This window comes from Diuraphis noxia, unplaced genomic scaffold (genome assembly GCF_037042655.1).
Source record: "Diuraphis noxia isolate RWA-SAM2 unplaced genomic scaffold, SU_Dnox_SAM2 contig0001, whole genome shotgun sequence".
NCBI lineage: Eukaryota > Metazoa > Arthropoda > Insecta > Hemiptera > Aphididae > Diuraphis > Diuraphis noxia.
The window spans coordinates 92,896,758-92,908,987 of record NW_028301711.1 but is presented as its reverse complement, the minus strand read 5'-3'; the positions used below and the strand labels follow the sequence as shown (position 1 = coordinate 92,908,987).

At 29.4% G+C, this 12,230-nt stretch overlaps 2 protein-coding genes across 3 annotated transcripts in view; one reads left to right on the top strand and one right to left on the bottom strand.

Annotated features, from left to right (window-relative positions):
- Window positions 1-640: 640 nt before the first annotated feature.
- On the bottom strand, window positions 641-2,581 carry LOC107166900 (uncharacterized). The gene is made up of 2 exons (XM_015515740.2): window positions 2,316-2,581; window positions 641-2,206 (listed from the first exon to the last, which is right to left on the bottom strand). Exons 1-2 carry the CDS (start codon window positions 2,394-2,396, stop codon window positions 878-880), a joined length of 1,410 nt encoding a protein of 469 aa, XP_015371226.2. The 5' UTR covers window positions 2,397-2,581; the 3' UTR covers window positions 641-877.
- A 4,345-nt stretch (window positions 2,582-6,926) lies between these two features.
- Window positions 6,927-12,230, top strand: part of CalpA (calpain A) — a 50,248-nt gene continuing 44,944 nt past the window's right edge. Inside the window, exon 1 of one of the 2 annotated variants that reach the window (XM_089215938.1) lies at window positions 6,927-7,248. In XM_089215938.1, coding sequence (XP_089072064.1) covers window positions 7,148-7,248 — 101 coding nt within the window. In that variant the 5' untranslated portion in view covers window positions 6,927-7,147. The remainder of the gene's footprint in view (window positions 7,249-12,230) is intronic. The other variant, XM_089215937.1, reaches the window with a different exon arrangement.

Genomic DNA, 12,230 nt, shown 5'->3' with positions numbered 1-12,230 from the left:
AATATGTTTCATAACTTTGTTTTCATGAAATTATTGATGATAATTGTTGATATAATTGTTTATAAGAGGTATAATTTAGCTGTTTAATCTACAATTATTGTTGGAAAAAAATATGTTTTAGTTTGAAGCTTACAACTAACTTTAATAGTACTACCACACTGTTATCAGTCACCATAATATGCATGTGCTTTAGGATTTTATTTTATTTACCAGATTAAATAATACAATACAAGTATAAAGATTTCAGTCAATGATAAACTAGTAACTACTGTATGTATTTGCCATATTATGTTATGTATAGTTGGAATATTTTCGACTGTTTGGTATATTTTAGTGTCGCATACTTTCATTTTACAATAAGTTAATAAGTTACCATACTCCGTACCACGAGAGAACGCATACGGCTGGCGCATCCGAATGATTGCGCTCCGTCGTACCGAGGCCAAATTTCCCCTACCATACCACCAGAGAACGCATACGGCAATCAGCTGATTAGTGTATACAGCGGCTCAAATAATTAAAATATTACGTGCTCGTGCAATCACGGATTCACACATATTAATTGATGCGTATTACAAAATATTGGTTCATATTATTATCGCGAGCAATAAAAAAAACAGTTTTTCGGTTATAAAATTTCAAATAAGTATATTATTAATTGCATTGTCAAAACAATATGTACAACAGTACAACAATAAAAAATACAAATAATACTGCAGTAATATAGTCAAAAATAATAATTAAAAATATAAATGTACAAAATCGTAATATAGGTTACAATTTAAGCCATAGTCATAATTTAAAAAAAATATTAACTAAATTAAATTAAATTAAAATAAAATCATTTTACAATAAATGTTTTTTATTGTCAAATGATTTAATCGGAATCGAAGTCTGAACTTGTGTCACCTGTAATCGTTACGACGTGTGATCCTTGTTCGTCCAGAAGTTGATCAGATATAAAATCAATTTGACAAAATTTATCTTCTTCTTTTATTACATGGGCAACAAAGTGTTTCCACATATCTGGAGTAACCCGTTCTACGCCTTCTTCCAATAGTTTACGAACATCTTGTAATTTGTATGTCGTATTATTCATACGGACATAATTTTTTACAGATGCCCACGCGAGCTCTATAGGGTTTAATTCACAATGATATGGGGGTAAACGTAACACAGTTTTATTGGCAGCCTTTGCTAATTCATCTATTACATTTAGATCGTGCTGTGGCTTTAACTCTTGAACACGTTCCAATAATTGAGCTTTGACTTTTGTGTGATCAACTATCTCACCTTTATTTTCGAGCCAGTTGATAATATCTACCTTCTCCCAGGATATGACAGGGCATGGATCCATCTTCACCGAATGATAAGACGCATTATCCATGACGATCACGGCATTTTCGTTCAATAATGGTAAAATATTGTTGAACCACTCGTAAAAATTGTCACCGTTCATTTCGCCATGGTAATCTCGGGTATTTTTTTTTGACTCGAAGCAAAAGAAACCGCCAGCAACAAAGCCGTCTGATGACCTGATGTGCACAACAATGAGCCGCTTCCCCTTACCAGACGGTTCCTTTTGTCCAGTTGAAAGGCCCCGAAGAAATGCGTCCCTTGTCGATTTGACTGTTTTGTCCACCCATGTTCGTGTTGTAGTTTCGCCTGCATTTACCCATGTCTCATTTAAGTAATATATTGGTCTACCTAACCGACGGTAATGTTTAATAGTTTCTAAATATCTTCGACGCCAACAGACAATATCATTACGTTCAATTAACGCGCTATTCCGAGACTTACGAACATACTCAAAATTCAGATGTTTTAGAATTCTGTACAAGGACATTTTTGAAAAATTCGGTAAACTGTCATCTTCGTTTATTACTGTTAACATTTTATTTAAAGTCGGGATTTCACGGTTGTGCCAAAACTGATAAACTTTTTGCCTGATAGCATTTTGGTTGAACTCGTCAATTTTATCAATTACCTTCGGTCTGATTTTGGTCTTGTTTGGTGATGTTACAATTCCTTTGTTGCGATATTCTGACAGAGTAACGCTCACAGTCCGTTGTCCGACACCACTTTCTTCGGATATATTTTTTATGATTTCTTTTGCCGCCAATTTTGGCCCATGACCAGTTGATTGTTGCGCCATTTTGGTTTTATACAAATTGACAATCATCATTTTTTGACCAGAGCCAACAAACTAAAATAACAGTTGCATTAGTATAATATAATATAGAATAGTATATTATGTATAAAAAAAATAGTAAAATATAATATAATACAATCATAATAATTAAAATGATTCTTACTTTTCCACGGGGGTTTCTTTTCTTTGGTGAATCTGCAGTTCCCCCTTGTATGGCCGTGTTATCACTACCTTGTTGACTCATTTTGCATAAAATAAATTAACATAGACAACGGACAGTCAAAATAAAACAGAATGCAAACACTGGCGTAAAAAAAAATTAAAATAATTCAAGATTCTCGGTAAAAAAGAAACAAGACAGTAGCGTAAACGACGATCGACGTACGAATCAACAGTTTTCAGTTATGTTGTTGACAACAACCAGTCTGTATATACATGTGCGCCAACCGAAAACCGAATAGCTCCGATAGCGAACGACGAGTTTCGGCTTTAGACTGCTTAAGGGAGGGGGACGCTCATGCGCGAAAACGACGAGTTTTGGTCGACCCGCCGTATGCGTTCTCTCGTGGTACGGAGTATAGTTTCCCGAAACTGTGCATTCGTTTGAATAGAAACACAAAGTGTGTTTAATGTACTAAGCCTCGGCAATGGGTGTAGCTATTTGTGTCCCCACATTCCATATTAAAATTATTATAACATCATATTAGATACAAGCTCTGTATTAAAACAGAGGTGCAAATAAAAATATTAGTTGTTTTGGGAAGTTTGAAAAAGTGTATATTCAGGACAAGTATACAAAAAATTGGTATGAAGGAACAATAATTAAATAATTGAATGAACTCAGATCCTATTTAGTGAAAGCAAATTTGGCAAGTCATTAATATCAGCTTTCTTTCGAAACTAACAATAGGTAAACGGTAAACAGAACAACATAGTGGGTGAAAAAGAAGAGTCTTAAAAGTCGAGAATTATAGAACATTAGGTACAGCAAAATTTCTAGACAAGCCAACCTTAAAGAATATAAAACCAGGATAGATAGAAAGGTAGTCAAACCTAAAAGATTAGACTTATTACTAGAGATTATGATTACATTCTAATTTAAATATTAAAAATGTTTATATATACCTATATATTATCATACACTATTAAGTGACAATAGACGTACATTTTTTATTATAAGAAAAACAGAAAGGAAAGATGTCATAATAATAAGTGTTACCTAAGCTATTTTATTTATATCCAGCTTATCACGTTGCCATTTTCGATATGTAGATTATTATGTATTAAGAAATAAGAATTAAGATGTTCATTTATATATTGTAAGAATAACTTGTATGAATTATCATTGTACAATTAATTAAAGAACAAATATAAAATAAACAGAGTTTAAATAATATATTCGTCATAAAGTATAACATACACAATTTAATCAGCACAAACATTACATGTATTAACATGATTTATCCTATTTCATTATGATCCTTGGATCTTAGATCTTTGATCAAATACCGTTCAGATTGCCATGTTCATACGTTTGTGTTTCGTCAAACTGGAGCTTCCAGTTTCCCAACCGGTGATCCGCGGTCCCATAGATTTTTTTCTTCAATTTCTATTAGAAATGATTATTGTCTATTATTATTATTATTTAAATACCTAGTGAAAAAATTACGATAAGGATTTTCTAGTCTACTTGTAATTAAAAGAAACATAGGAATCGATTGAAAATATATCGAGGAAAAAATTAAATCGACATTTAAATTTCATCTAGATAAAATGTATAGCCATCTAAATAAATTATCTAGATAATTCACAAAATCCGTAGATAACTAATAAGTAATAACTATCCTACAATATTATCATATTCATTATAAAATAAATAATTAAATAAGAAATTTCATTTGTATTTCTTGCAAAATTTATCTAAATCTAGATAATTTTAAATTAAGATATCTTATCTATATCTAGATATTTTTTTTATTTAAGCACAACACTACTTGGGCGTAAGCATCGACATACATTTGGGTATGAGCAACATCCATCAGAGAATCGAAAATGATCAAAGAAATGCAGTTACAAAAATCACCCATCACAATTATTTAATATAGTAAAGCATAGTTATATATTAGTTAAGTATAGTAATAAAATAACATTTTTTTGATTAAATTTGTGTGTTCTTGTCAATGAGCAAAAAAAGGTCTTACCTATTTTCGTAATACTGAGGTGGTCCTATCAAATATTATCGAAGTGGTCCATGCAGGCGGTAAAAAAGTTGGGAAAAACCGAAGATGTAACTGAACATAACTACTTTTAAAAATAGTTTAAAGTTGTCAGAAGTATCCTACTAAAGTTGGTGACATTTTTATGTTAAATAACATTTATACTAATATTGTTGTCTGTTGATGACTCCTAACAACATTTGAAATTGAAAAAAAAAGATTTTTAACTTAACAATCTTTGTTTGAAAGATATATTCAAAAAGCAAATGATAATACGTAACAAAACTTTTATATTTAAAACAAAAGATAATTTGGTGTAAAATAAATAAATAGTTTTATGTTTTAAATTCTTTTCAAATCCCGATCTTCATAAAGTTAATAGGTATTAAAATTTAAAAAACAACTTTACTAATTGACCACGATAAGAATTTATATACCTAATGCTTTCTTGTATACGGTGCCATTGTCGGAAGTCAACCTGCGTTTATTATTTTATTGTTCAATGTTGTAACGATTCCAAAAGAACTGCAAAAATTCAAATAATACACGTAGGCGCGCTTCTTTTTCTTAGTCAATTTAATATTTTTGATCTTGTTTGATAAAACAAAAAATAAATCCAAGGCGGATCCATCTAGAATAGGTAATCAATAATTCATTGAAATCGGTCCAGATTTTAATAGTTGACGAATTATCTAAGTATGATATATTATAATGTAGGTACCTACCTATTATGTAGGCACCCAAACGGCAGAAAAATATGCTTGATGACTAAGTTCGTACTTCACACTTCTTAGTTCGTGTCTGTGAGCTACTTATCAATAGTAACAATGTTCGTTAAGTTATCATTTTATCAATAACCACAGAACAATAACTGAAATTAACTGAATATAACGATACAGCGTCACAAACAATGCTTGAAAAAAACCAAATTAAACGATTATCACACCAATAGTAAATTATCTATGAAGTTTAGTAAACTATAATATACTATCTCGCATTGTCTGGAATCGCCCAATACATCTTAAGTCATCCACTTTTACGGCCAAACCCTCAAACACAAACTTAAAAACACTTCAAGAGGCAAAAAAAAAATCGATAAAATTAAAGTTGTCTGGTTATGGAGACTCAATTGTATACTATGTAGGTACCTACCTCATATGTAGGAAGTAGGTACTTATTATGAAAACCAGAACCGGTCTTAGGGAACTATGCGCCCTGGGTTAGGAAAATTAACGCACCGTCTAGCTCAGGTTAATCAATAATTGAATTACAAAAAATATTTAAAAAAAACTAAGATCTGAATTCTAAAGGCGCCCATGATATATCGTCATCCCTGGGCGGCCGCTCAGCTTGTCAACCCCTAAAACCAAACTAAAGCCAATTGTTGGCTTCTCTTTTAAGGTCATCTTTGGAAGGTAATTTTAATATTTCGATGGTTTGATCACTGCAGGCTGCTTGTTTCGCCATCATGTCTGATCTTTCGTTCTCCTCTATTTCGATATGATGGCTAGGAATCCATGTTAGCGTTATATGTTAGTTCTGTTGAGAAGACAAGTAATATTATTAGTTATTTAATTATTCTTTTTAAAGTTTTGGATACTTATTAGTGTTCTCAAAGAGTCGGTTAGTATGTTGAAGGAGTTTTTAGGCGTATCATTAGATGGATTGCTTTTTGGATCACTATAAGTCTTCGGCAGTACCTAGATTTAAATTTGTATACCGAACCATTGATTATTATTGCAAATGCAATGCTGGTTTTAGTTTTGGTTACGTCAGCAAAACTAATATTTGATCTTCATTTTGTGTTTTTTCTTTGAAAAGGTTTCCAAATATCTGAGGGGCGGTGTTTCCTTTGTTGCTTTTAGCAAAGCTAAAATCAATTACAAAAATTATCTGGTCTCCAAGGTGGTTTTGCAAGAATTTCGGATTTTATTAGGTGTATGTTTTTTGTTTATATAGGTACTATAATGTGCTCTAAAAAAGTTTTCTATTCGCTTGCAAATTGCTATGCTCATTTGGTCGGTATAGATAATATTATGCGTTATTATTTCTTTTGTCGAATAACGATTTATAGGCCCGATTGTTTGGATATGACGCTTTACTTAGCGTTTTATTTGATTTATTTGTCCAACCACTGCATTAGAATTTCGTAGTACCACGGTGTTCGGTTTTCGCGAATGTAGTAAAAAAAACACGGATCTGAAAATCATCACCATAATAATAAATAATTGATAGACGTATATAATTATATAATATAGTATGACGCCATGCACAAGTCTCGACCGAGCAGACACGCCGGGGCGCGCAGCATGTAGTAACAATAATAATAATAATAATAATAATAGTAACAGTAGTAGTAGTAGTAGTAGTAGTAGTAGTAGTAGTAGTAGTAGTAGTAGTAGTAGTAATAGTAATAGTAATAACATCGTAGGGCGGCTCGGTTATTTTTAGGTCTCTTGTCGATTCTCGTTATATATAAACATTATATCATACGAACGCCAAACGATTATCACAACTCTCCCGTAGAGATCTTGTTCAGTTCATCGTGCACAAGCATCGCTGTCGCGACAACGATATTATACGCGTCGGCGAGATATCGAATAATAATAACATTTAAAATATCATATACTTTTACGTACGACGAGCGAGCGAGATCGCGTTCATCGCCTAGTCCGAGTTCACGTGCAATTTTGTTCCGTTTCAGCTTGCTAATCGTACATGACGTGTCCATATACGTACCGAATAATTTAGTATTATACATTTATAACACTGCTGCACCATGTCCGTCTACCCCATACAGCACGTGCCGATCGTGAAGTCAAAGAGACCCGAGAACTCCGGGTTTTACAATGACTTCCGTCCGTCGTCTCTCTATTCCGTGTACGTTTATCTGTATACTTTTATAATATTATGATATTCCATACGAGTATGCAAATGCGGGGAACATTAATATCTTTTTAAATTTTTTAACTTACATAATATATTGATGGTTCATTTTCAAGTTATTAAATTAATGTCTTATTAATCGCCCATCGTAAGTAAAAGTATCTATACTTAGCTATTTAGCATTTTTCAGTTGGGTATAGTTTGAAATTTTGAAATAATAATATAATAAACGTCAATAATAAGTCATTTGTTGTCTCTACTTTAATTTTTACAAACGTGTGTTTGTAAAGGGGAGTTTGTAATTTGCACTAAATTAAAGATATATAATCTGCACCACTGCTGGTAGCCAAAAATAGTGGTTGTAATTTGCACCAAAATAAGGGTATGTAATTTGCACCACCCTCAGGTAGACGAAAATAGAATTTGTAAATTCCACCAAAATGATTATTTATTTGTTCAATTATCGAATATTCGATTTTTCCTCGGTATCTTCATAGACGTCGAGACTAGACTGATATGAATGACAATAATAATTTTAATAATAATAATAATAATAATAATACGATTTAATAATATATAATTTTTTTAATTGACCACATTTTTTTATATTCATAATTATACAATTTTATATAAACTTAGTACTTACATCAATATGTGTATAAGCTCGGCTATTATTTATTAATAAAAACTAAGCCAAATTTATATTAGGATATAAAAACTTATAAGTTTGTACTATCGAAAAAAGAATCGATTTTAATTTTGGTGCAAATTACAATTCCTATTTCTTACTACCTGAGGATGGTGAAAATTACATATCTTTATTTTGTGCAATCTACAAACGCACTTAAAAAATGGTGCAAATTACACATGTTGTAAATATTTTGGGTCAATTTTGGTGCAAATTGACTACAGCCTTGTAAAGCGCTCCAAACGTGGCGGCTTACATTGCTTGGCTATACCGTTGTCTGTGTGAACGAATTTTTGGCAATCCCGCACATAGTAGTACCTTCTAATTTTTATATTTTTTCTTAATGTTTAAATTATTTTTAAAATCGTTTTAATCGAAAAATTAATGTCGCGTCGTCTAGACACAATAGTACCTACAGGGGCGCCAGCAGAGTATTAGCTAACTAGGTTCAAAATAGGTGCTTTTAGTATTTTATCATACACTGATAATAAGGATACTTTACGTTATTACTTGTAGTTATGCCTAGTGATTAAGAACAACTATAAAATATACATAATTGTGTAGAATCAGGTAACTGTCTTAAATTTTTATTTTTTACAATTAGCCATGAAAGAAATAAATTTACTACTGAATATGTAGTTAAGAGGACTCATCCACAAACACACGCTTTTTAAGGCGTTTGATATAGGCAATTTCAATGACATTTCAAGAAAAAAATTAGTTAAAAAATTTAAACGTTTATACTAATTTAGAGTAACTATAAGACGGGTATCAATATATAATGCATGGAAGTTTAGTATTTTTATGCACAATATCTAATTGGTATAAGGTCCAAAGTCTTATGTCATAAGCTTATTATTTAACTTGATTATTTGGGCAAAAGTTCTATTGTTTAATATGCCATCTAGCTACGACCTAACGCCTGCACTGGTGATATTTAGTATCGGTAATAAACTAATTACTAATGATAAATTAAATAATAATCGGTTTACAAAAAAAGAGCTGCTTACATGATTGAAACAATGTTTCAGTAATATAATGATAAATTAATATTTAATAACTATGCTTTGAAATTGATGGGGGGGGGTATCATTATATCATTGAGATCCAACAATATAATATTAGCACCGATTTAACCAATACAAGTGCTTACATATTTTATAATTGTATGTTGAGGGCATTTGTAATTAATTATGTTTGCCAACAATATTATAGGCATCAATCCCAAAAATTTAAAAATGAACGAAATGTTTTTTTTTTATTAGTCACATGTCCTACTTAAATTTATAAAAATATATGAAAGTTAATTAAAAAATAAAAATGTAGGTCTAGTAAATTAAACATATTCCTGCAATCACTTCAATTCAAACTGTGTATAAATTTACTATAAAGCTTTAGAAGACCGTATAATAGTGAACCAAATATTATAGATTTTTTATCATAATTCATAAAATATTTTTTGAAAAATCACCACCAGAATTGTATAGCAAATATAGTTGTTACCATTGTTCCTTTAAAATTTTAAGTGTATACATAAATATAATAGACCAGCATGTAAATTTCAGAGTTTTTTTTTACACCTTGACATTTAACAACGATTGAAAACTCTATCTATGTTATATTTGGTGTATGGTGTATAATATAATATATCATCATCTATAATCATTATTGATTACAACATATTGATTTTACAATGATTTACATACAAATACACATTTATAGTAGAACAAACGCTTTGATTTTCGACTTCAAAATATTATTTTTTGAAAGGAAAATGAATCTAGTCAGTACTTTGGGTAGATTAAAATTTAAAATTCCTATTTCTTTTCAAAATAATCGAGTTAAATAAAAAAAAAAATTGCGGAGAAACAGCAATTTTTAAGCAATGCATTTGAGAACATTGATTTTATAATTTTGTTGTAATTAAAAGACGAATACTTGAAATTTATTCTAAATTTTTAAGCTTTTTTTAGTTTGTTTTCTATAAATAACTGCAATAGTTTAAAAAAATTATTATATAAGGTTAAAAAGTATCTTTTTGAGCGTCTGAAGTTTAAATTTGTATGTAATTCATATTAACGTGTAAAATAACGACTTCTTATCACGATTTTGATATGTTTTAGTAATAAAAAACAATAAGAGTATATACTTTAAATTTTCGTAAATTCTTTAAATTAGCTTTTTATATACAAGGATACAATTTTCAAAATATTTTCACCATTTTTTAGAAAATTTATTTCATTTTTGTGTTTCTATAGTATGTCAAGAAAATTTTTTGAAAAAATGTTAAAGATTCAAAAGCTAGATTTTTTTAAACAGGAATTTGATGTTAAAATGTCGACAAAATTCGTCAAATTCTTGAAAAATTGTAAGCTAATTAAAAAAGTATTCAATATTCAATTTTTATAACTAATAATGATTAAAAATGTAATACAAGTTACATGGTAAGTAATTTAAATTGGAACCAAAAAATATTTAAAAACTCACATTTTTTTAAATTAGACACTATTCTATCTTCAAATTATTCAAAAATATTTTTTGTGAGTACTCAAATTTTTTACGTAGGTACTTTAAGCTTTAATTGTATAAGCCATAAGATGATATTATATTTTACTGAGGTATGAAAATAACATTTAAAAACTATTTAGATTGATTTTAAGTCTATGTATATCGTATATCGTCTACTGTAAAATTAATAGTAAAATAAATTATTATCATAGCCACATAAATACATCATAGATACAATTATATTTGGTAATATAGATTATATTATTAGGCTGAAAGACTAGAGTTACCAAAAGCTGTATTCACCTCAAATTGTTTTTCATATGCAATGATTTATCATCGAATTAAAATTTAACACATTGCAATAACTAATAACTAAAAATAAATACAATTCTGTCAAAAGTTTAGGTATTTATATACTTTAGTTAGGTAACGATTTTGCAGGTAAAGAGGCTATTTTAAAATAATACATTTAAAAACGACCTAGTAAACATAATTTTAGGGCTATATAACAATGATATAGGTTTAGGTGCTAAGTACCTATTACTAATATTATTAATCAATAATTATCCTACAATTGTATTACTTTAAGAACGTATGCACAAGTATCTAATTGTATTCAATTATTTTAAAACATTTATTATCGGTTAAAAAAAACTATAATTTATATAGTAAGTTATGGTTGATATCCGGTTGTTTTTCGTTTTTTACGTGACTTATAGTTTATACTTCAATGTATAATTTAGGTATATAATATACACTTATACCGACCTTACTGATAAGTCAAATAAATTATATCAAAACCTATTTATAAATTATTTGGAAAAAAATTAAAATATTAGATCATATAACTTTGATAAATTGTTGTTATTATTATTCAGAAAAAAATGAAAAATAATCTATGCTAAAAATGTAGGTACGTACATTAAGCTTATCTGCATGTATACTGTACGTAATGGAAACAAATAGTAATAAATTGGCTACGAATAATGATATTTCACGTGTATGTGAAGAATATCGGAATATTGTTAGAACTCCATGTAGATTTCTTCTAGTAAAATATTAACTGGCATCTCTTTATGTAGTGTATTATAGGTAAGGTAGTGTTCCTATTAGTGTTTTATGTCTTTGACGAATAACGATTATACATCATTTTAACGTATATGTTTTTATTTTTTTGACACTCATAATCCACAAAATATTGATTATAATATTATATATACAGGCGAATTGATCTAGATAAGAGGTTAGGTTAGGTTTTATAATTTTTTGGTAAACGTCTACTAATTGTTCAAGATACTCAAATCTCAATGATTAGCGTAGGCAGTAGGCACTGGCATATTTTTCCAAACAATGAAATATGTAAAGACTTATAACGTCATAAGAAACTTTCAAATACGTTATATAAAATAAAAACTTAGTCATAAATTATGGAATATTATTTAGGATTTTGGTTTTTATTAATGTTTAAAATATTTAGTAACACAATCATCACGTTCAAAAATATTTTAGGACATAGTACCTATCATGTTTGTAGTATGTGTAGGTACCTTCACGCCGCTGTGTTACTCTATATATAGTGTGTAATATTAGGTACCTATATACTTACAACTCACTAGTACCCACCTACAAAACCAGCTGTGCAAATGAAAAAATGAAAAAATCGTTCAATACCTACATGTGTTTAAGTACATTATAATTTATAATCATTCATCATTAAAATTAAATTAAATCATTCTAACTTAATAAAATGGGTAGTTTTAATTAAAAATTGTTTTAATCT